This window comes from Trichosurus vulpecula, chromosome 7, assembly GCF_011100635.1.
Source record: "Trichosurus vulpecula isolate mTriVul1 chromosome 7, mTriVul1.pri, whole genome shotgun sequence".
In the NCBI taxonomy this organism is placed as follows: domain Eukaryota; kingdom Metazoa; phylum Chordata; class Mammalia; order Diprotodontia; family Phalangeridae; genus Trichosurus; species Trichosurus vulpecula.
In genome coordinates, this window is record NC_050579.1 from 153,850,624 (window position 1) to 153,877,108 (window position 26,485).

Genomic DNA, 26,485 nt, shown 5'->3' on the forward strand with positions numbered 1-26,485 from the left:
CTGGGGCACATGAGACTTTCTGCCACAGTTTCTTAAATGTTTTCATTCCCCTTTGATAATATGGAAAACAGGCTTTCTCAAAGTATTTCTTCTCTTTTCAATAATGTGTCATTGAAGTTCATAGGAATAACCTCTTATAGACTAAAGATGGAATATTTCTTCAGGATTCCATGCTTTATGTCCATAGAAATCTCTCTGTAGCAATGATATATGCCCTTTTATACAGTTGAGAAAGCTTATAACCTTATTTCATGGACTTGCCTCTTCAGATCCATCCTCATTTTGATAGTAGGCATTTCGGGGTGGGAGACAGGAGGAGGGAATGCCCAGGTGTACCTCACTTTACGCAATAGATATGTTCCTGAAAAGTCATGCCAAAATTAAATATTGGAAAATCCAATGCTATTTTTCCCATCACATTATAATTAATGACGTGTTTAACATTTGTTCACTTCTGATTAGTCTTCAATTGGCTATAAAAACTAACAGGACAGTATTATATCCCGCCGTGTCCTAGCTACTATGTATTTCCCCCAGTTCTATCAAGTAGTTGACAGTCTGTAACAATTTTTTTAATTCACTATGGTACATACTACTTAAAAGATTTCTCTGATAAGGCTAATTTTGCTCAGAATCATTTTCTTCCGTTAAGTGTCAAAATGAAATCTATCAAAGTCATCTATCTATATAATTATCTATCAAAGTCTCCAGATATTTATTGGATCCAATTCTTCTCTAGCTCTGTACCTCAGCAGATCCCTTTGGACATTAGAAATAGCTTGGTAAAGGAACTGAAAAATTTGCTTGAAAAAAACATTGTGCATTAGGAACACACTACACCTAGAATTCATCATAGCCTACTGTATATAGCTGTTTAATAATGTTTGCTGAAATTAGTTGGCAATGAGATTAAGTAACATTTCTAAATAGTGTATTAAGAAACCCCTTACAATCAATGAAATACTTAGCACCACCCAGAAAGGCAAAAACAGATACAGACTACTAGGTGACATGGCTAAGAAAGCATTATTAAGTGTCTGCTATGTACCAGGCACTGCGGATATAAAAAAAATAAAATAAAAGTTCATATTCCTAAGGAGCTCAAATTCTACTAGAATCATGCATGGCATATAAGGACAATTGACTACTAATAAACTTTAAAATTCACTGTTTACATTATTTAATGGCAAAGAGAAGTTACAAGGTTCATTCAGAAGGAGAAAGGGAGCATAGTGAGGTACAAAGACGCTATATTTTGTTGAATGTTAACAGCCATATCTTTGCCTAGGACTTTGGTAACGAACTAAACTAGAGAGATGACATGGTACAACAGATAAACGGTTGACCTCTAAGTTGGAAAAAACTGGATTCAAGTCTTGTCTTAAGACAAACTGGACTCTGTAACTCTGGGCAAATCACTTAAGCCTCAGTACCATAAATTACAGAGAAGGTGCTAGCCTACGTCAGCAGAAGGAGTTTTCTCCTCTCCTCCATTCTAATGAAATCACAAGTTCAGTCCTTATCCCTATTCTTGGTGATAAAGGGAGTGTCTAGAGTGGGCAAACAGGACAGTGAATGACCTTGAGTCTGTGAAATGTAAAGATCAGCTGAAGGAACTGGGCATATTTAGACTGAAGGAAAGAAGAATCAGCAAGAACATGATCATTGTCTACAAATATTTGTATGAAAAGCACAAATAAAATATTACCACATTCTTGGTTTTCTCAGGACAGTCCTAACTTGCAACCAAAAGTCTGTACGGATATACCTAAGTCCAAAAATGGATTCTATTTGTATTCTTCATCCAACTCATCATCACCCTCTGACTGTATCACATTGATATCTGATGCATCTTGGGCTTCTCCTGTCTTTTAGTTTTGGGGGTTTTTTGGAGGGGGGAAGGCAGGACAATTGAGGTTAAGTGACTTGCTCAAGGTCACTCAGCTAGTAAGTGTGTCAAGTGTCTGAGGCCAGATTTGAACTCAGGTCCTCCTGACTCCAGGGCTGGTGCTCTACTCACTGTGGCACCTAGTTGCCCCTCTCCAGTCTCTTAGACCGGCCATTCTTTCTGATCAGCTGATCAGAACTTGTGGTTGAGACGTTCTTAAAACTAATGTTTGGCTTTGTACATACAACCAAAGTCTTTTTCATCCTATGCAGTTGACTTAGAATAATTTATATCACAATAAATTGGTGTGTTCTAAATTCTTTGCATATTTTCCACCTTCAAAAAAGAGATGACCTATATGAAAAATATGCTATCACAGAAGGAAAAGAGCAGGGTTTAGTAGTTATGGTTGTCATTGCTTTCAATTAAATTAGGATTTCTGAGCTCTGTCAGAACTTTTTCTCCTTTTTATCCAAAGGTGATGAGCAGGCTGTGGCTGACACCAGTCAGCGTGTGGACGGAGCCCAGGCTCGAAAGAGTGTTCTGAAAAACAGGCTAAATGAAGCTATTAAGAAACTTCAAGCAGCAGAGCGGGGTAAGAGACAGCTGATAAAAGCAAGACATCTTTTTGTTTATCATATTAACCACTAAACAGACATGAAAGATAATATTCTAATGAGGACCGACAGCATTTCAGGAAATAGCAGCCTCTTTAGAGCTCATGCCTAATGCCCAAACTTGGCCATCATTTCTTTGACCTTAACTGTCCATAGAAGTCTCTACAACACCTTACACTCAAATTCTTATCATGTTGATATTGTGTGGGTGAAATCACAGAGCCATGCTAAACAACCTGGCATTTGTCTTGCCTGATCTGAAACTATAGTGTTATCTCAGGGAAATAAGTGATAGAGAGCAGGAGAGCATTCCCGAGCAATGGAGGGGTTACAGTTCTGTTTCCAACTTCACATGTTACAAGGGAAGGAAGATTTGCCTGCCTGAGTCAAGCATATGTATTGTGATTTACTAGAAGCCACTGGTGTTCCTTATCCTGAGAATGGGGCATGGAATGGAGGTAGGGAGAAGAAAGAGGAACTAAATGGATTCTCATTTTTTAGAAAGGTTCATTACAAAAAAAGGAAGAAAAAAGAAAACTTACCTAAGAACAATCTAAGAAAGTGGAATTTGGTTTTCCTGTGAACTTCAAACTATTTTTCAAATGCTCATGGTGTTAAGACCTCAGGGGTGTATTGCCCCTGGCATTTGCCTTATCATTTTTAACCTAGAGAAATTGGTAGATTCTTTGTAAATTTATTTCTAGATCTAATAAAAGAGCAGTATGATGTTCAATTTTAGAGGGTTTTTTTAACCCTGTTGTCTATTAATAATGCTTGTGTAACCCAGGATCTGCAACAAAAGTTCTGAGTTTATACCAGTCTTCACTTAATCCCATTCTTTCTGGCTTGCATCCCCACGTCAGATCTCTCCTAGGAGCAGCAATATTGAACTGGTGTATAGCTATATACAGCAAAAAAAGAAAGGCCCTCTGCTCCTTTTTAAACGTTCAGGAAAACAATACTTTAAATATAGGACAGACCTTGTTTAACCTTACAAAAACATAAAGGACTCATACCAGGGTCCATAAACAGTCAAAACAATTTTCCCCCTTTCTCCGTCAATTCTCATCTTCTCCAGGAACATATGCAGTCCTACTGACTTACTGTATTACCTTGGTGTTGATCATTAACCTCCCAATAGAGGAAATACTTAGGATGCCCTAACATGCCTCATAACTCACAGTCTCAGTGCAAAGTAAAAGTCCAGATTTGTTCCTTCACATTGATGCCACTCAGGTCCAAGGGGCTCTGTCCGGGGACTTGGCATTGTCCAGGAATGGACTCTCAGTCTAGGCACAAAAGGCTAGGTCCAAAAATGTCAAAGCTGCCATTCTACCACTGCTGGCTTACACTGCTGTTGCTCCCAGTTTGAAACAAGTACTCTTTGCTGCTCTAAAGCTTCCTCTGTATACCACCACCCCAGTGGCCACTTCCTTCCCTGGAGAGGCATCCCAGATGCACAAGCTTCTCCTCCAGGGGACTGAGTCTGATTCTCCATTTGTAGCCTTTGTTCTCAGCCCTCTGGTGGCAGCTCCAGTTCTATCTAGTCTGTTTCTACTTTCCCCTTTAAAGGTCAAGTTCAAGGATGTGGGAATTGATTGTGAATCAATTAATCATCTTGAATGTGGTGTCAAAAGGTCACTGGGAATACTCTTTATCAAGGAGACCTCAGCTGTACTAGAAGAAAGACTTCATCAATGTTAACCTTGACGAGGAATCAACCTTGACAAAGGAGTTAACCTTGTCAAGAGAACATCATGCCTTATTAGGGGTTTCAGGACCATAATCTACAATTTGTCTCTGAAGGATTAGTAGCCCTCCATAGGCATAAATATCTGTCTTAAATATCTTCATAAGCATAAATATCTGTCTTAAATGATAATATTTTAATTTAATTTAATTTGAATAATTTGATTATTTATTAATGTTTGTTATTAATATTAATGTAAGCAATGCCAATTAATTGATAGTTATAATAATTAATAAATATATTAATTAATATTAATAACAAATAATTCATTATTTAATACTTTGAATGATATTTAATATTTAAAATATTGAGATTTAACTCAACGGTCTAAATCTTTCCAAACTAAATTATTCTTCCTTCAATAAATGAATTTGCACATTCTACAAATAAATATCCAGTTTCTCTAAAAGGTAAATCACTATTTATGGTCTGCATAATCAGGGGATGCAGAGCAACGTCTGGATCACTCAAAGCGGATCATTGCAGAAGCTGAGAAGACGACCATGGTGGTAGGCCAAGCTACCACCCCAATGGTGAACAATCTAAGCAACTGGTCACAGAGCTTTCACCATTTCGATTCCTCGGCCTACAATACTGTAGTGGACTCCGCTAGAGATGCAGGTAACTATACGGAACATCCTGCTATCTGGTTAGATATTGCCATTAGCCATTATATTTATGTATTTGGCAGTGTGGTACAGTAGAGAGAGGAGCAGAGGATTTGAAGTCTGAAGAATTGGGTTCAAATCCCTGCTCTGCCACTTAGAAACAAGGTAACCTTGGGAAAATTATTTCCCTTCTCTAGACCTCATCTTAGAGGCCTCTATAGTCCTGAACGCTGCTAAATCTATGATGATAGGATCTTCCTCTACTAAAGAATGGCCATTACTAAAAAGTTCTAAACGTACAAACCCAAAGTTCCATGACAGTCATATTTTAAAAAGATTATCGTGCTGTTGTGTCCTTTTATGGAAGATGCGTTTTATGTGTCTGGATTATAAAATCCTTTAAGTTTTGAAATTTTCAATTTCAGTTGGTCTAACAGAAACTACATACCAAACAGTCATAGAGCCAAATTTTTTTGTTTGTGTGGCGGATGTGGGGCGGAGGTGGGGGGGGGGGGGGGTGTGAACAATTGGTGTTAAATAACTTTCCCAGGGTCACACAGCTTAAAAAGTGCCTAAGGCTGGATTTGAACTCAGGTTCTCCTGACTGCAGGGCCTGTGCTCTATCCACTGAAAACTTTTCAAACACATCATTTTATATCCATCAGATATAAATCCAAATTATGGATTTTTAAAACATATTATTTTTCCTGAGCAAAAGTATTGTTTTAATTATTTTATCAACTAATTCGACAAATTAAAGGCAGCATATAGCAGATAAAGAGCTAGCCTTGGAGTAAAAAAGATCTGGGTTCAAGTCTTGCCTTTGGTACAGACTAGCTATGACTCTATGCAAGTCATTTAACCTCGAAGTGCCTCAGGTTAAGCTGTAAGACTTCAATTGCAAAGCACTACTGACCTGCACTGGTGAAGGGAATTTCCTTATTGGGAATTCCCTATAGCAATGAAATCACATGGTTAGTTTAGAAAAATAATAATAAATATCATTAGACTAACCTTACAAAGAGTAAGATTTTCTGGGAGTAAATAGTTTACCCATGCGATGATAAGGCTTGGTGAAATACTATCGTATATATGTATAATAAATGCAATGTAATATAAATATATGGAGATGCTAGGTGGTGCGGTGGATCAAGTGCCAGGCCTAGAGTCAGGAAGACTCCTCTTGCTGAGTTCAAATGTGTCCTCACACACTTACTAGCTGTATTACCTTGGGCAAGCCACTTAACCCTATTGACCTCAGTTTCCTCATCTGTAAAATGAGCTGGAAAAGGAAGTAACAAACCACTCCAGTACCTGTACCAAAAGTGGTCGTAAAGAGTTGGACAAAACCGAAAAACAATTAACAACAACAAATATAAATATATAGTAAATAGACTATAAATGTATACTAAGTTGCTCAATATATACATATAATAAATAGTTCACCCGTGTGATGGTAAGGCTTGGTGAATTATAGTATTAGTTTAATGAAAAGAAAATGATTTATTTGTTCATTTAGTTTAGTTTCCATTTTTTATTTAGTGTAATTAAATGTTATTTTGTTTTCTGAATAAGGTGACTTGCTAAATGGAACCAGCATTGGCTCCCTAGAAAGACATTAGCCTTCCCTAGATGAGCAGACTATTACCATGGAGTAATTTGCTCAATGGAGAATCACGTTTATTATTATCATTAATCTAGTTCTATCAGTATACATAAGGACACTGGTTTGAAAAATTCAAAGATGTGCTTGGATACAATGACTGGTTATACATACTATATCTATTTTTTTAGCTCTGGACTACTTGATATTATGAAGATACTGCTTGATATTACTAGACTTAATACCCTCAAATTGAAGAAACTATTTCCCAAAAATAGGCAGTAGAGAAATCTCCTTTGGCCCACATCCATATTCTCTGCCAGAGAGTTTATGATTCACTTCAGAGAGAGGATTTCTCTCCCTGAGCCAGCTGACATTTAGGGGCCCAAATAGAAGAGGACATCCAGATGCATAGATGGTCCCTGTGCAAACCATAGAACAACTACTCTTGATGCTTTTGATCCAAGGAAGTAAGAAATTTATTCTGATTCCCCCTCGTTTTCACCTCTCCCCTCCCCAACCCCCCAAAACATTTTTGGAAGCCTCTGGAGGGTTTTCTTCCACAGGTTTCATGTGGTCCTATAGCCTGGCCAGTACATAGACCCTGGTTGCCTCCTGACTACTGCTATTTGTGCTATCATCTTGGTACCATACTGGGCCCTGCACCATTTTTCTCTTGGATAAGAATGCTTCTGCTCTGTTACCAATAGCAGCAATGCAATGTGTGGCATTCTGAGCACTCAGTACGGATCCTCACTCCCCTCATTCCAGGCTCTTCTTTTGTCTGACATGCCAATGCCTAGACTGCACAGTACGTAGAATGGCCTTGGAAACTGTCCTTGGATCTATGCTGTCAGTGATTCCCTCCAACCTTGCAGACCATAGCATTCTCATCCTCTGCAACTCTTTTCATGTCACCCAGTGCATTTGGGACCTTCCTCTAAATCTCATGACATTAAATTTATACTAATGGACAACACAGGTGAACCAAGTTAACTCTAACTCTTACTACATGACAATTTATCTGATGGTATCCTTTACCCCATTACTTCTGTCCAATTCTTCATTGGTAATACATGCATTTACAATATGTAGCCACCCAAGAGTCAAGTCAGGAAGCATTTAAGGACCCACTATGCACCAGAACAGCTAGATGGATAAGTGGATAGAATGCTGGGCTTCAAGTCAGGAAGACCTGAGTTAAACTCTGACCTCAGACACTTCCTAGCTATGTGACCCTGGATAAGTCACTTCACCTCTGTTTGCCTTAATCCATTGAAGAAGGAAATGGCAAACCATTCCAGCGTCATTGCCAAGAAAATCCCATGGACAATTTGGTCCTCAGGGTCTTGAAGAGTTGAATGTGACTGAATGACTCAACAGCAATGACAGCAAAAACAGCAATATTTACCAAGATTGTGCTAAGTGCAAAGAATGAAAAGAGAGGCAAAATTAGTTCCTGACCTCTTAAAACTCACTATCTAATGGGGTAGACAGCACACAAGCACCTGATGCATAGACAAGGCATACGGGGTCTTGCAAAAGTCTTAGTGAGGTTTTAAGAAGTTTAAAACCGCACTAAGACTTGCAACAGCCTGTATAGAGGATTAATTGTAGCTAATCACAGAAGGAAGGAGGACTGGGAAAAGCTTCTTGCAGAAGATTGGATTTTATATTCTAGGAGTTTCTATTCTAAGAAAATTTACCTCATACCTTATAATACAGAGACCAGAATACTTAATAACACCCTTGGACAGCTATTGATCAGAAGCTTAGCTTTCCAGTTTATTTTCTCTTCTGATGAAAAGCATTTTTGAATTTTTTACTCTTCCTGATATTTCACTAAAACTGATGGTTTGAGTCTAATCATTTGGGTTATAGTGCAATGCCTGGTACAAAATAATTACTTAATTAATGTTCTATCTATCTACCTGTCTATCTACCTACCTACCTACTTACCTCTCTCTCTCTCTCTCTCTCTCTCTCTCTCTCTCTCTCTCTCTCTCTCTCTCTCTTTCTCTCTCTCTCCCCCTATGCATGCGTGTGTATATATCCATCTACCTTCCTGGAAATTTAGATGATATCAAGACATTTATAGCTAGTCTGTGTTTTTTTCATAACTTCAGTAAGAAATTTGACCGAAGTCGTCCCTCAGCTCCTGGATCAGCTGCGTACAGTAGAGCAGAAGAGGCCTGCAAGCAATGTTTCAGATAGCATTCGGAGAATCAGAGAGCTCATTGCACAGACCAGGAGTGTAGCCAGCAAGGTAAAGCACTGGAAGGGAGCAATCAGTCCCTTGTGATCCTGAGAGCAAAGAGTGTAACTTCATGTCCTTGTACCACTTTCTAGCCTCAGGGTTTAGGGCTGCCCTTGCCTTGTGGGTCCTATAAGATCATACAGTCTTAAACCCTGAAGCTAGCTAAACCCCCACCGAGAAGGCAAGCAACATGATAGCAATTATGCATGTGAAATCATGGAAAACATTTCCATATTACCCATATTTTTTAAAAATCAAGAAGAATAAAGTAAGAAAAGTAAGAAATATACTTCAATTTACACTCAGAGTTCATCAGTTCTCTCTCTGGAGATGGATAGCCTTTTTCATCATGAAGCCTTTGGAATGGCTTAGATTATTGTATTGATCAAAGTAGTAAAGTCTTTCACAGTTGATTATTGTTACAATATTGCTGTTACTGTGTACAATGTTTTCCTGGTTCTGCTCACTTCACTTTGCATCAGTTCATATATGTCTTCCCATGTTTTTCTGAAACTATCCCCCAATCATTTCTTATAGCACAATTGCATGGTGGATAGCTTTGACATCAGGAAAAATGCACTCCTAACATACACGAGTTATGTGACTCTAGAAAAGTCACATACGCTAAGTGCCCCAGGAAACTCTATAATATGATAAACTACAGCTAAGTTGTTGATCTGCGTTAGCAGAGGGGGTTTCTGCACTGGAAGTTCCCCACACCAATAAAATTACAGTTCTGGACCCCCCCAAAAATGTGTGTATATATACATATAATAAACATATATCATATGTTTATATGTGTGTTAAAATAAATATATGATACTTATAAATATTATATTTGTATTTATTCAGCCAACAATTTGGCTGAATTCAGGTTTCTAACAATGTCTAAAATTGAAGAAATATATATTTATGTATAAAATACATACCTATATGAATACATTTAATTATTTATTATATTTATAAATAACATATTGTATATGAGTTATATGGAAATACATGGTATTTATATGTTATAAACATATATGTATATGTGCATATGGTATATATACATACATATAGTTATATGTGTATTTACAATATAGTGAAATCTTTATTTTTTTTCAGTTTTAATCTTTAATAGCTTAGAACTGCACTAAGACTTTTAGGACACCCCATATACCTGACACATACAAGCTATATAATGAATCACAATCTCTCAGTGCCCTAGTCGACTCTTTAAGACTATAAGTTGCAGAGAAGATAATGAGTTGCACTGGTAGATGAATTTCCCCATCTAGCAGTTCCCTAAACAAATGAAATCACAAGTCTAGTACCTATTCATTTATTACATTATATTTTATAGTACATTATTACATTATATTATATTCCTATTACATTATAGCTATCTATACAATGAATTGCCCTATACAATGTGGAACTTATCTTACTCATATTTGCATCATCCTCAGCACCTTTCACTTTGCAAATATTAGACATTCAATAAGTGTTTACTGGATTGGTTTGACTTGAATGCAATGACCCAAGATGGAGTCAAGGAGAAGGAGATGAGAAAGAAACAATAATCAATATGCACATTTTCCCAGAGCACTGACTCCTACGCTTTACTCAGTATCTAACATGAGACACCATTTAACATGATATTTTATGTTTCTAGATTCAAGTCTCCATGATGTTCGATGGTCAGTCAGCAGTTGAAGTCAACACCAAAACTAGCGTGGATGACTTAAAAGCTTTTACTTCCATGAGCTTGTACATGAAGCCGCCAGCAAAGGAAGCAGTGAAGGATGAGAATGCAGATAGATTTATCTTATATCTTGGAAGCAAAAATGTAAGCACAATAAAATTTTATTTTAATTAAAAATAAAGCATAAAAAGAAAGTTTAAAAAATTTAATCTTTTTCTGGAACATTATAAAGTGCTCTAGATTTCGAGTCAGAAGTCCTGGACTCATACCCCAGCTCTGTCCCTTACCTTGGGAAAGTATGACTTTGTATGCCTTGGGAAAATCAACTGACCTCCCTAGACTTCTATTTTCTTTTCTACAGAACGCAGAAGTTTGGACATGTCCTCTACAATCACACCACTACAATCACTCTAAATCTATTATCTCTGATTAGATGATTAGATAACTTCCAAGTCCCCTTCCATTTCTTATTCTATGATCCCGAGGCAATGTCTCCAAACATACAAAATTTCTACTTTGGCACGGATTCACCCAAAATGACTGTGAGTTCAGTGACAAAGACCCAATTTGAGACTCAAGAACAAGTAATAGCTTTTCTTTATATGGTTTTCTGGGGTCATTTTACATGAACTTTTCACTGCTGACTCTGGGGGTTTCAAGTAAATCCTTCAGGGCAGCAGATCTTCAAAACAACCTTTGTTTTGCTCATATTACGTTACCATGAAATATTATATGAAAGTGTCATGAGTTATGCTATCAGTCAGCACTAGCTCCCTTGATCAAACAAACAATACCAGCACACTCCTTATCAGCAACTTTATTGACACACATCTGTAGTCACTCAGTTCTAAATCCCAGGTTGCTATCAGAAGGCTGGAACCAGTTCTAGTACAGTCAGTCCAAACAAGCCTACATGAGCAGGGTAGGCTGATCACGTCAAATCAAAACTTGATGGCCCTTCTAAACACTGCCTCTGTATTGGTGACCGTGTGTTGGAATAAGAATAAAAAAGGCGGAAGACACGGCTTGTTGATATTCCCTAACAGCCTGGTTCTTGTTTCAGGCCAAAAGTGATTATATGGGTCTTGCCATCAAGAATGATAACCTGGTATACATTTATAATCTGGGAAACAAGGATGTGGAGATTCCTCTGGACTCTAAACCAGTCAGCACGTGGCCTGCCCACTTCAGTATTGTCAAAATTGAAAGGTAAAGTGAATATCTGATATACGTTGTTTTGCAAATGTCATAAGACACAGTTTTTTTAAATATTTTTGTTACATTTTAAGTTCTGAACTGTCTCCCTCCCTCCTTCCCCACTCCACAGTAGAGAAGGCCACCATTTGACACAGATATATAGATATATGTGTATATGGATATCGATGTATGTGTAATTATAGAAATAGATATTATAGATGATATGGATATAGAAAAAAACATGCCTATGCGTGCTTCTATTTATCAGTTCTTTCTCTGGAGGTAGATAGCATCTTCCTTCATAGGTCTTCTGTAGTTGATTTGAGTATCAGAATAGTTCACAGTTATTCTTTGAACAGTATTGTTGTTACTTTATACAACATTCTCTTGATTCTGCTTATTTCATGCAAATTTTTCCATGATTTTCTAAAATCAACCTGCTCATCCTTTCTTACAGCGCAGCAGTATTCCAAAGAACCCAGTTTTATTATGTTCTTCTGAGTGTAGTATCTATCTATCCAGCTAGATCCCCATTTATACAAATAATGACTGCTGTGAAGTAGACACGTTATTTAAATTTGCATGGCGTATTTCTATTGGGCTGTATTTTACATCATTATAACTTCAGATAGTATGAATTCAAATACATGTGGCCACTTCACAGGATTCATTATTTGTACTAGTTATTTGTATGAATGGGGATCTAGATAGAGAGATAGATAAATAGATAGATGATATATATATATATATATATATATATATATATACACACACATAAATATATATACACACACAGAGGAAGAAAAACAGAATTATCAGGAACTTTTTTTCTATTTGTGTCTTGTACATTTTCTTTCTTTTCCAGTATAATTATTGTCTTGCTTTCTTAGGTCCTTCTCTATTTTCTCCTTCTTCTTTTTAAAAAAAAAGCTAAAAAATAAGTCACCTCCAAACAGGGAACTCCCTATTTATTTAGATATTACCTAACAAAACCCATTAATTTATTCCAAGATATGATGTCTTTTCTTCCCTTCCACTGATTTCTGGAGCTTATGGATATCTATTATTACTATGAAATTTAAGCATTGCCTTTTAATAGTGAGCAAAATACCTGCTAAGAACATTTTTACATATGGAAAGAGACTTTTCTAGATCTTGTTTGGCCAATCAAAGTTGTAAGTCATTTCTTGAAGGCATGGGCAGTCTTTTTTTTTAATCTTTCTATCCTGAGCCTAGTACAGTAGATGACAGTCAAGTAAGTGCCTAGTAAATATTTGTTGAATCAAACTGAATTTGTCTCAACAGGGTAGGGAAACATGGGAAGGTATTCCTAACAGTCCCAAGCCTGACCAGCACAGCTGAAGAAAAGTTTATCAAGAAAGGAGAAGTCTCTGGTGATGACTCCCTGCTTGATTTGCAGCCAGAGGACACTGTCTTTTATGTTGGTGGAGTACCACCAAATTTTAAGGTAAGATAAATTGTAATTACTGTATATTTGTCTAAAGGTGATAATTTTTCTTACAAACCTCTTAGGTTTAGAAAGATTAGGTTACAGGTGACCATATAATTTTCATTATAAGTAGCAGCTTGACAGGCAGTGTCCAGTAAGCTGACCTCAGGAACAAGATAACCAGTGTTCATATCTGATACTTAATGAGCAAGACTCTTAAGCTCTCATTGTCCCCAGGCCATTCTCTAAGATGATAAGTTGGATAAGAATTGCCAGTCTAGATTTAGTTCCTCATTAGGAAGCTCCCTATACCAATGACATCACAGGTTTGAACCCAAAAAAAATCGGCGCATTAGTTTGGTGAATAGGACACTGAATCTGGCACCTAAAAATCTGTTTTTTGTTTCACTTTTACTTACTTTATCAGTAAAGTGCTGTACTTTCAACCCACTGTTAGTGGTTCTATTCTTTGCCAACAAGGTAAATTTTAGAATTCAACTAATTCCTACTCTAGTGTCTCCGTAGATGATGAAATATCATGTATGATAGCAGTAAGGTATGATACACAGCATGGCTACACCTTGTTGGGTTTTTGGGCTTAGCTTAGCAAGTTCTAGACTCACTCAATTTTTCCAGGGATTATAAGATTCTAGGGGATTGATTCACCAAGGCCTTCAAAGACTAATTCGTTATTAAAATACCCACTTACTAATGAGGCATATGCATTCACTTATTCATTAAATACATTTTAAGCAGCTATTTGATTCAATACCCTGGCCTAGGTGCTAAAGAAGATACATAAATAAATATGACATATTTATTATGTCATATATATTTATGTCATATACATATGATATAAATAAATATAACTTTTAAAGTATATAAACAAGTAACAAGATTCTAAAGTGCCCTGTGAGATTTATCAGGGAAATAAATACATGGTTCAAGAATGGAGAAATTAGTTATCTGTATAGGACATTCACTTTTGGAGAGTAGGTTCACTGAGAAGCCCAAGTTAAAGATGAAAAGTTTTCTTTGCCAAGCATGGACTTAGAAGAGAGTTGTATAGTGCTGAAAAGATGTTTCCATTAAGCTGATCAATCAATTCATCAGTCAATTAGCAAGCATTTATTAAGAATCCACTCTTCTATATGCTAAGCATTGAGGATACAAAGTCAAAAATTAAGCAGACCTTGCCCTCAAGGGGCTTACATTCCATAAGGAAGATAACACGTCTATCTAAAATATATAAAATATATAAAATATCAATAAATACAAAATAGTCATCACTTCCCTGGCAGCTAGGTGGCTCAGTAGATAGAGTGCTGAGATCAAATCACGCCTTAGAAACTTACTGTGTGACCCTGGGCAAGTCACTTAACTTTTGCCTCAGTTTCCTCAACTATAAAATGGGGATAATGATAGTACTTACTTCCCAGAGTTGCTGTGAGGATCGAAGGAGACAATATTTATAAAGCACTTACCTCAATGCCTGACATACAGTAGGCATTTAATAAATGCTTGTTTCCTTTCTTTCAGCTCAGATAGCTTTAGCTCGCCTAATAAAAAAAAATTCAAATACTTTTGCCTCAGATTCTACCCCTCCACCACCAGGTGCCACCTCATCTTTTCAGTTTTATTCCTCGCCTGCCAGATACATCCAGATGTGTACTGTAGACTAACAGGCTCTGTGTTCTTCTGCCTCTGTGTTAATGCTGGTTCCTAGGCCTAGAATGACTAGTGCACATAGGTCTTTTTTGTGTTATAGTGATGATACCAGAAGGATCAAACATATGGCTCACAGGTCCACACACAGCCCACAATACTCCTGAGTGCCACTGGAATTAGATTAAAATGTAATTGGGAAACATTTAATAAAATAAACAAAAATATAGTAAAGCATGGATAATATTTTTTTAAACTAAATCAATACGTGGCCTGCAGGGATCTTTATGTATGGGGTTAGTGGCCCTCCTTTCTATTTCAGTTTGATCCACAGATCTGCACTATCCCTTGACCAGACCTTAAGTGCCACAAGCACAGGAATTTTGTTGTTGTGTTGCTGCTGTTCAGTTGTTTCAGTTGTATCTGACTCTTCGTGACCCCATTTGGGGTTTTCTTGGCAAAGATACGGGAGTGGTTTGCCATTTCCTTCTCCATATCATTTTACAGATGAGGAAACTGATGTAAACAGAAGCTAAGTGACTTGCCCAGGGTCACACAGATTATAAATGTCTGAGACAAGATTTGAACTCAGGAAGATTAGTTTTCCTAACTCTAGGCCTATGGCTATATCCACTGTGCCACTTGGATACAAATCTAATTCAGATGCCACCTGTTCTGTGAAGTCTTCCCAGGTCACCCACACACACACCTCCCACACCCCCCCCATACAAATGAAAGTAATCTCTTCCTCCTCGAACTATCTCAAAACACTTTGTATAGATCTCTTGTTTGCCTTTAACACATATTCTCTTGTATCATACATACTCATGTACAATTTATTTCTTTCGTCTACCAACACCCAATTAGACTATAAGCTGAGAAACGTCTTTTGCTTTGTTATATTCCTAGGATCTAACACAATGACTTTAAATAAAAGTTTATTTAATCAAAATGAAATAACTGTTTTATTGCAAAATTGTAAGTCTTCCTTCACAACTTACCACTTTTTGTTCTAAGAACATCTATGACACTAGACTAGGTGGTAGTTTCCTTTTTAAAGAATAAATAGCTTTTCAACTGTACCACCCATAGTGCAACCATCCTTTCTTCATTTGCCCTTGATAGTTCTTCTGGTAATTGCCTTCCAACTCCCTAGGTGTTAAATAATTAAGTCTCATTTCCATCCAGAAGATAAGCATAAAATTTTTAACTGACTGCCCATACTTCCCAGGCAGGAGTTGGAGGAAATATCGAAGAATCAATCCATCAATAAGCTATTATTCAACACTTAATATGTGCTAAAGACTGTGCTTGGCACTGAGATACAAGACAAAAAAAAATTAAATAAGATAAAACCATCCCTGCTCTCCAGAATCTGGGAAACTGGTTATGTTTTTGTGATGTTTAGGCATGTACAGACTTCGCAGAATTTTTCATTTTTGACTAGATGCTTTGGGACCGCACAACACTCCCACAATCTAGATGTTCATGTCAATGGAAATACTAAGTCCTCTTACTCAACCATCTCTGTTCTAGTGTCTTTATTAGTCCTAGAGTCCCCTGGGAGTCCACAGTTCCTCTGCATTGGAGTCCATATTTGTTTTGTGTATGTGTGTTTTTCATATCCCTTTTCTCTATAACACAGCTCCCTGCTAGTTTGAACCTGCCTGGTTACATTGGCTATCTGGAGTTGGCCACGTTGAATAATGAGGTGGTCAGCTTATACAATTTTAAGCACATCTACAACATGGACCCTTCGAAATCAATACCCAGTGCGAGGTAAGCTACGTTTAAAAGTACAAGAAGCTGTGCACAACTACAGAACAGCACAAGAGAGGTCAGGTACAAACAAATGTTTGGTGTATGCACTCTTCTTTGCAAAAGCTAGTTTTGAACTAGCTTAGGAGGAGGTCATGCCTGTCTTCTTAAGGCTTTTTTTTCATGTGTATGCACAGCAAGATGAGAGAGCAGGACTAGAAATACTCTAAGATAACTTTCAGCTCTAAGTATATGATTCTACATTATAAACTTATATTAATAACCAGTTATTGAATTAGGACTAAGATTTTTTTCCCTTCCTATTTCCTCATTCTTTGCCAGGTCAAATCAGCCCCTGAAGAATAGGGTTGATAATGAGATTGGATTTTAACATTATCCTCAAACATGTTCAGACCCCACCCATCTACTGAAGATTAGTTCTGGTTAAAGAGTAAAAAGAATTTAATCCTTTGTGTTCTACTTAGGGTTGAGGAGAGGGATGGTAGATCCTTTGTCTAGATTGCCCAGGGTTAGGAGTGGTATGGGAGTAAGAATGGCATAATCAAAGTCAGGTCCCCCAGCCCCTCATTGGAGTAGGTCTACCTCTCATTATAATATTCATTCTTCTCATTAATTGTTAACCAATCAGAGTTGATTGCCATCTGTCAGGTATATCCACTCTTTCAAGGACATATAAGTGTCAATAGGCCTCCATGATCCATCTTTGGTTTATGAGAGATGGCCAAATGACCATCCTTTTATTAATTATTCCCTAGTCATAATTAATAAAGTGACTAATTACCCAGAAATTATATCTCTTGAACTTTTTATACATCACAGAACCTAAGAAGGAAATAGCCTTGAAACTTAGGATACTAATATTCTATAAGTAGTTTTACTATTCTCTTAGTTTATGGGTCTGGGCAAAACACGTTTTTTGGAGAAGTCATTTAATTAACTTTTCTCCCTTTCTACTCTAATGGAAATAGTGCTACCTCACCTAAACTTAATGAGGACCATTAAGAAAATGTACCAGATTCAACAGTTAGTGTCTCCCTTGAGTAGGACAAAAGATATACATAATCTTATTTTCTTTGCTTTTTTTCTTTTCTATTTCAGGGATAAACTGGCCTTCACTCAAAGTCGGGCTGCCAGTTATTTCTTTGATGGTTCAAGTTATGCTGTGGTGAGGGATATCACAAGGAGAGGAAAATTTGGACAAGTGACACGCTTCGACATTGAAGTTAGAACACCAACAGCCAATGGATTGGTGCTCCTCATGGTGAATGGGGTGAGTAACAATTCTGCACTTTAGTCAGGCCATTTCTATAATTATGTTTTCTTTAATCCACATGAATACAAATCTGTGGAGAATTCCTCTTGGGGAAGTAGACTTTGCCATCAAATTGCATTTCAACTTTTGAAGAAAAAGTTGGATTATTTTTGAAGTAGAAATATACCAAATAAGTTGGTTCTTTGAGATATACAGACCACACATTATAGTTGGCTGTAATTTAATATCTTCTAAATGCTTCTATGCAGCTAAAACAAAGTCTAGAATGAACACAGAAATGAAAAATAAGTAACAAAAGCATGAGAATAGAACTTTAAGTGAAGTCAACATTGTCCATCTATTAACAAGCATTTATTAAGAGCCTCCTGTGTGCCAGGTTCTGATAAAGTTTGAGCAAGGGGACTAAAATACCTTCCAGTGTTCCTAAGGAAGCCTGTGATGGCCACTGTAGTTTGATGTTTTGCTGGAAACAGGAACTATGTCACAATTCCATGACTTTCCACATTTACTTGAATCTTGCTATTTCTGAACTTTGGTCTAAATATAAAACACCAGTATAGCTGAATAGTAAAGGACTAAATTACTTGACTGACACAAAGTGGCTTTGTTTCTAGAACATATGTGGTCAAAATTCACAATAATACTGTGGTTATTATTATAAATTCAGTGCCTCAATGTAATATGCTCACTTAATGTTAAGCCAGTTTTTAGTGTACTAGGAGATTACAAATGGAATTTCAGAATCATTTTATTCTTGATCCTTTGTCATCTCTTTCCATTCTTTTTTCTCTCACTATAGAGCCTCCTATCAATGACTAGTTTTTCATTTGTTGGTTTTAATGCTCTTTTCAGTGTGCCTTTGATTTGATTAGTTCCCATTTTATCTTTGATGGGTAAGACACATTGTCTAATGTCATAATTTAAGTTCAAAAAATCACCTTCAGAAATACAAGATGGGGGAAGACATTGTTAGACAGTGGTGAGATTTAGTGGACTGAAAACTCAAAATGAGGCAGCAATATAAGGTAGTAGACAAAAAAAAGCTAATGTGAACTCCACTGACATTGAGAGGTGTAGTTTCCAGCAACAAGTAAGTGAAAGGAGCCTTATACTCTGCTACGGTTCAATATTGTCTTTGTATCGTGTTTCGTTCTGGGCACCATGTTTTAGCATAGACATTGATAAACTACAAAATGCCCAGAAGAATGTGAGCAGGTTGGTAGTAATGGGTCTTAAGATCATTTCATGTAAGGGCTGATTAAAGGAACTGGGGATGTTTAGCCTACAGAAGAGATTACTAAGGTTGAGATATGATAGCTGTCTCCAAATGCTTGAAGGGCTGTCATGAAGAAATGGGATTTAGATGTGTTGTTTGCCCCTAGGGGGCAGAAATTTGAAAAAGACTAATTTAGGCTTGACATCTAAAAAAAAAATTCTATAACAATTCTGTACAAAAGTGTAATGAATTGCCTCAGGAGGTTCCTCCTAATCAAAGGTCTTCTGAGAGAGAGCGCAACTACAGTTGGGTATTTTATAGTGGGTGTCCCTTGTAGATTTGGATTAGACTATTACATGGTCTATGAGATTCCTTCCAACTCTACCACTCTATGATTCTATGATAATTCTGAAACTTTACCTGAAAAAAACAGTTAAGTCCATAGATTTCAATTTACCCAGGTTTCAGGAAATGAAAAAGATCAACCTAATGCATTTGAGCTTCAAAACTCTTCCCATGGATTCATTAAATAGAGTGATGAAAACAAGAGCGGATGGTGGTTTTGAGCCACTAGTACAATACATGGGCATTTGAAGAAAGATCATATTAAATTAGGAAATAGCTGTTACTTCATAGATGGTTTGGTAGAAATAGTTTTACAGGACATACAAGGACTTGCCATGATTTATCAATTCATTCATAACTATGTCTCCATACAAGCCCATCATCTCATTTATCAACATTGTTTTGTATCCACAGAGTACATTTTTCAGCCTGGAGATGAGGAATGGCTACCTGAATGTATTTTATGACTTTGGGTTCAGCAATGGTCCTGTGCATCTAGAAGACTCCCAGAAGAAAGCACCAATTAATGATGCAAAATACCATGAGGTACTAATAATTGAGGACATAGCTCTGCATTTTGACCCATTGCTTGAGACATATGTAGCCCTAAGCAGCTTGTCCTACTAATGAAATGGGATGGACTACTCCATTAAGGCACAACATAGATCATTCACTGTTTATCCAATGCCAGTATCCTGGTTCTTAAATGAGGACTGATAACTTTCATAAAAGAGGCATTATTGGCATGTTCAAAAATGTCTTGTTGATTAAAGGGCTTGAGTCAGCTCTAAATACAATTCATCAAAACATCAATCAGTCAGTCAATCAACAAACTTAACCTGTTTCAGAGTGGAGATTATTTCTTTTTATTTTTTTGCTTTTGTATCCCTTTGCACCTCTAACACAATGGTTGGCCCTTGGTAGGTGCTTAATAAATGCATGTTGATTGATCAATTGAAGTTTTGATGAACCATACTAACAGAATTCCTCTTCAAATCTTTGATCGAGGAGTCGAAAGAAATAACAACAGTGTTGATGAGGATGATGATGATAGCTAATATTTGTATGGCACTTTGAAGTTTGAGGCAGCTAGGTGACATAGGGCACTGGACTTGGTATCAGGAAAACCTGAGTCCAATTCTGGCCTCAGAAATTACTAACCGTCTGACCCAGGGCAACTCATTTAATCTCTATTTGCCTCAGTCTTCTCACCTGTAAAATGAGGTTAATAATAGCACCTCTTTCCCAGAGTTATTGTGAGGATTGAATGGGAGAATGTTTGTAAAGTACTTTGCAAATCTTAAAACATTACATAAATGCTGTCGTTGTTAGTCAGGTCTCACTCTTTGTGACCCCATTTGGAGTTTTCTAGGCAAAGATACTGGAGTGGTTTGCTATTTCCTTCTCCAGCTCATTTTACAAATGAGGAAACTGAGGCAAATAGGGTTAAGAGATTTACCTACGGTCACTAGTAAATGTCTGAGCCTAAATTTGAACTCAGGAAGATATCTTCCTGATTCGAGGCCCAACACACTATCCATTGTACTACCAGCAGGTAAATGCTATCTAGTAATAGTACAGACTACTTCATATGTATGTATGTATATACGTGTGTATCATAATATCTACCATTTATTAAGATCAGCTCTGTCTTCACTGTCTTAGAACATTTGTTTCAATGGAGCCCCCGAAAGGTGTGCCATGAGGGCTTCCAAGTTCAGTCAGCTTTGGGAAAAACTTGCAGTTAGGAAATGTCATTCCTTTTAATTTCCAGAGTTCTGTTTTTAATAAAAGGGGAAAGCATTAGCAACTTTGCTGGCTTAGGGAATAATTACTAAGTCAGAAATGACGGTTACCATGCAACCAAGATGCAAACAGCTTACAGCTGTCATCTAGGGCCCAGAGGCAAGAATAGTTTTCCACCACCTCACCAACCATCTTCAGGGTGCATGGCGACTTTATTATGCCCACTTTCCAGTGAATAAACTTAAGACTCAGGAGCATAAAGGAGATGGAATGTCCTATAGTAGAATGGCCTTATATGCACTTGTATCAGCTTCTTTCTTACCATGCCACCATTGCCACCCTGATGCCCAGTATACATGCATACATACACACACACACACACACACACACACACACACACCATAGTCTTTGAAACTGGCCCAGGTCACACACATTCACAGAGACATGATGAATAGCCCCAACCATCACTGCCACATGGGTTACCCATCCCTAGCTGACTAGATTTAGTCAGTCAACAAGCACTTATTAAGTGCTTACAATATTGTTGTCCAGTAGTGTCAGACTTTGTGAATTTATTTGGGGTTTTCTTGACAAAGATACTGGATTGATTTGCCATTTCCTTTTCCAGCTCATTTTATAGATGAGGAAACTGAGAAAAACAGGGTTAAGTGACTTACTCAGGGCCACACAGCTAGTATCTGAGGCCAGATTTGAACTCAGGAAGATGAGTCTTCCTTACTCCTGGACGGGCACTCTATCCACTGAGCCACCCAGGGCCAGGGACTATGCTTGGGCTACAAAGAAAGGCAAAAGCATGCACCTGACCTCAAAAAGCTTGCATTCAAATGGAGAAGGCAACCCAGGAATAACTAGGTTTATTCAAGATATCTACCTAGGAGATGGAAGGTAATCTGAAAGGAGAAGGTGTTAGCAGTGGGGGAATGCTAAAGAGCTCCTGCCTTTTGTACAGATACACAAACTACATCACTTCTGATATACTGATTTCCTACACTGGCCATGACTTGACCTTATGCTGTTATTCCTTTCAGATTTCAATCATTTACCACAATGATAAAAAGATGATTTTGGTAGTTGACAGACGGCATGTGAAAAGCATGGATAATGAGAAAATGAAAATACCTTTTACAGACATATACATTGGAGGAGCTCCTCCAGAAGTCTTACAATCCAGGTGAGTCTTGCGGTTAAATCAGTATCTATTCACATAGTGGGCAAAATACAAGATGATTCATATGCAGATCATATGGATCACCTATCACCTGGGCTATTGCTGCAGCCTCCTCATGGGTCTTCCTGCATTCGCAAGTCTACTATTGGTACCAAGGTGATTTTCTTAAAGTTCAGATCTAACCTTGTCACTCTGCTCCTCGATAAAGTCCAGTGGCCCCCTGTTGTCTGTAGGATCAAATATAAACTCCTTTGTTTAACTTTTGAAGCCTTTCCCAACCTGGCCCCAGTCTAGCCTTCTGGTTTGTTGATGTCCTTTGTTCTTGAAGAGAATCAAAATGACATCAGTACATTGAAGTCAACGTACAGGGTGTCTGACTGTGGCTGATCAGACCAATAAGAGCTTGGGAGACTCTACCACAGGTCAGGCACAAATAGTCCATATGAACATTTGGAGGGGAGATGTCTAAATTAGCACATCTCACATCTCTTTTGCACTATCGCAATTCTTCTTTGTTCATAGAGTACAGTGACTTCTTTGATGCTTTGCTCATAAAGCATAGTGCCCTCTTTGATGTAGGCATTCCATGCTGGGCAGTCTTATGCCAGTATCTCCCATATCATGCAACTGATTCCAAAGTTTTTCAAAGAGACTTTGAGAGTATCTTTGTATTGTTTCTTCTGACCTCCATGTGAGCACTTGCCTTATGTATGTTCTCTGGTAAAATAGTCCTTTACACAAACATGTTGTTAAACATTACTCCCCTTCCTTTGCTATAAAATCCAACTAGCCTTGCACTCAGGACTCCTCTCATCTCTGTGCCTTTACAGGGGCTATCTTCCACATCAAGATTGTGCTCACTACTCACCTCCGGCTTTCTTTAAGACTCAGTTCAAGCACCACCTTCCACATGAACTCTTTCCTTCCCCCACCCACTTTTACTGCTCTAACTCCCTGAACTATCTTTTATATATTCATATTCATTTTTATGCATGTTGTCACTCCCAAAAGAATATAAAACCCTCGAGAGTAGGGACTGTTTCATGTTTCTTTACATCACCTGCACTCACATGGTACCTCCTGGTGCACAAGTGCTTAAACATTTGCTGACATTGATCTCTCTGGTGCTGCAGTCTAGGACACCTGCCCTGCCATCATTTCAGACACACTAAAGTACTCAAAAAGAACTACTGAAAGCAGCTTACCATATTTTCTAAGTAGCAAAAATCACAGGAAGAAAGCAGGGTCGCTTATTAGTTTCTAATGTCTGGTACTAATGGACCTTCTTTAATTAGTGATCTATGGGATTTTTTTAAATAATGTTACTGCTATAATAATGCCAACAAATATTATTAAATAATAAATTATTGAGGAGATCCCTAACTTTTCCCAAAAACTCACCCCACCTCGACCATCTTATGTATGTGGAGTCATTGCCTCACCCAACTAGAAAACCTTACAAAGGATTTAATCTCAGGTGAATTCTGGTTCACTCTGGTAGGTTTGGGCAGGGGAAGTAGATCCTTTGTCTAGATTGCCTTAGGCTAGGGGTAGTCTGGGAGTGAGTGGTCAGAGTCACTGTTCCCCAGCCCCTCATTAGAAGAGACCCACCTTTCATTATAATATTCATTCTTCTCATTAATTATTAACCAATCAGAGTTGATTGCCACCCCCAGGAACACCCACACTTCCAAGGGCATATAAGTGTTGAGTGGGTTCCATGAGGGGTCTTAGGCATTTGAGAGTGCCACTGATCCCTTTTATTAATTACCTGCTAGCATAATTAATAAAATGATTAATTACCCAGAAGCTATATCTCCCGACCTTTTTATAATTCACGGTTGGAAGAGACCCCTGGAGTCATCTAGTACAACCTACATTTAAGCAGGAATCCCTTGCACAATATCATTAACAAGTGGCCTCAAAGCAGTCATTTGAAACCTCCAGTCATGGAAAATCCACCACCTCCTGAAATGCCTACTTCCATGAGAGAACTCAAATTGTTAGAAAGTTTTTCCTTACATAGAATTAAAATCTTCCTCCCTGTGACTTGTCTTCTTTGCTCCTAGTTCTGCCCTCCAAGGGCTAAGCAAGTTAAGTATAATTCTGATTTCTACCTCACAGACTTTCCAATAACTTATTCTGCAGGCTAAAACATGCCTAATTTCTTCAACCAATCTTTATATAACATGGTCAATAGTCTTCACACTGTCTTAGTGGTCCCCTATGGAATATTTCAGGTCTGGTCTTATCAAGAAAAATTATAGCAAAGCTATCACTTATTTCACTCTTAACTCTACCTCTTTTAAGCAGCCAAATATTGCTTTTTTAGTTGTCAGTTAATACGATTGCATTACATTAATCTTTAGAGGAGCACTGGGACATAAAAGTGATCAGGGAGGTTGGGATGACTCCAAAATTTCTGCTATGGGAGAACGGTGTTGCCACTGAAAAAAGCAGAAAGTCAAGATGAAGAACTGATCTACGGCAAAAAAGTGATGAGTTCAACTTTGGCTATATTGAGTTTGTAAAGAAACAGTATTATGTAATGTCAGATTAATTTAAAATTCTAAATTTTATTTTAAGTTCTATATTTATAGTTCTATTCAAACTCAAGATTGATGTAGATGATGCAACATAGTCTAAAGATTAAAGATACCTCAAATTCTTTCTACAGTTTAGAATTAGTTTTATAAACACATTTACTTTACTGAGAGACAGATAAGAATTATGTCATTTAAAAAACAACTGTCCTTTTCAGTGGTATATCTATGTTCTAAATGTCTTATGTGATGGTAAAATTAGAATAACTGAATTTAAACCAATTTTCTTTTTTGTAGTAACATCAAAGTACACCTTCCATTAGATGTCAACTTCAGGGGTTGCATGAAGGGTTTCCAGTTCCAAAAGAAGGATTTCAATTTATTGGAGCAGCCAGAAACTTTGGGAGTTGGTTATGGTTGCCCAGAAGACTCACTTGTAAGTATCTATCAATATTCCAGAAAGAAGCTAGCATCACTGATTTATAGGACAAGTGCATTTGTAAGTCCTCAGTCTATCTCCTCTGAAATAGTATACAGACTCTGGGTTCCCTGCTACTAATAATAGTTGGTTTTCTAGCTAGAAATAGAACCACAGAGCCAGAAAAAGCCTTTGAAATCATCTGTTCTGACTGCTTCCCTTTTCAAAAGAAGGAGATAAACTACAAGAAGTTAACTCAAATATTTACTTTGGGGAACCTACCCTCCCTCCTTATCTTATACTTCTGGAAACATAGCACCTAATCCCACCCATTTGTAAGCCTTGTTCTTCCCATTCACAAGACTGGAAGCAGCCTGCTTCAATCTGAAATTCTGTCTTCAATCTGAATTCTGTCTCTAGAATGAACTCCTAAGTAGGGCAGACATACTGTGGCAATACGTATACCTATAAACATGCTTATTCAATCAGACTAGCAAGTTTCTTAGGACAGTCACCCTCACAAAATCTAGCACAATGCCTCACACATTGCAGATGTACAACATGTAAGTTGTTGAATGAATAGATTAGTTTTTATTTATTTATTTATTTTAATTTATTTTTTATTTTTCATTTACAACACTCAGTTCCACAAGTTTCTGAGTTCCAGATTTTCTCTTCCTCCCTCTCCTCCCTCCTCCCCCCAAGATAGCATGTAATCCGATACAGGTTCTACATATACCTTCCCATTGAACTTATTTACATAATAGTCCAGTTATAAAGAAGAATTATAACCAATGGAAGGAATCATGAGGAAGAAGAGATGAAACTAAAAAAGAAAGGGAAAAAAAGAGACCAAATAGTTTGCCTCGATCTGCATTCAGACCCCACAATTCTTTCTCTGGACATGCATAGCTTTTACCACCATGAGTCTTTTGGAGCTGTCTTTGAACCTTGCATTGATGAGAAGAGTCTAGTCTATCAAAGTTAGTCCTTACAGATACCGTGTGTCTGTAATTATGTATAATGATCTCCTGGTTCTGCTCCTCTCACTCCGCATCAGTTCATATAAGTCTTTCCAGGTTATGATGAACTCCGTCTGTTCCTCATTTCTTATAACACAATAGTATTGAATGAATAGATTTATGATTTGACATGGTTTTTATTTTGAATATGATAAAATCCAGTTGAATTGGTGAGATCTGCCTGCAAATATTGCAGAAAATAATTGATAAAGCTCAGAGTCAGGTATATATG

General features: G+C 37.4%; 1 protein-coding gene across 2 annotated transcripts in view; it reads left to right on the plus strand.

The window, feature by feature from the left end:
• The window catches only part of LAMA4 (laminin subunit alpha 4), a 193,787-nt gene that overhangs the window by 138,820 nt on the left and 28,482 nt on the right, over positions 1 to 26,485 (plus strand). For both annotated transcript variants that reach the window (XM_036766542.1, XM_036766543.1), the window contains exons 16-26: positions 2,367 to 2,483; positions 4,697 to 4,876; positions 8,593 to 8,732; positions 10,381 to 10,554; positions 11,474 to 11,619; positions 12,913 to 13,075; positions 16,368 to 16,501; positions 17,600 to 17,771; positions 19,750 to 19,881; positions 22,131 to 22,273; positions 25,111 to 25,249. In XM_036766542.1, coding sequence (XP_036622437.1) covers positions 2,367 to 2,483; positions 4,697 to 4,876; positions 8,593 to 8,732; positions 10,381 to 10,554; positions 11,474 to 11,619; positions 12,913 to 13,075; positions 16,368 to 16,501; positions 17,600 to 17,771; positions 19,750 to 19,881; positions 22,131 to 22,273; positions 25,111 to 25,249 — 1,640 coding nt within the window. The remainder of the gene's footprint in view (positions 1 to 2,366; positions 2,484 to 4,696; positions 4,877 to 8,592; positions 8,733 to 10,380; positions 10,555 to 11,473; positions 11,620 to 12,912; positions 13,076 to 16,367; positions 16,502 to 17,599; positions 17,772 to 19,749; positions 19,882 to 22,130; positions 22,274 to 25,110; positions 25,250 to 26,485) is intronic.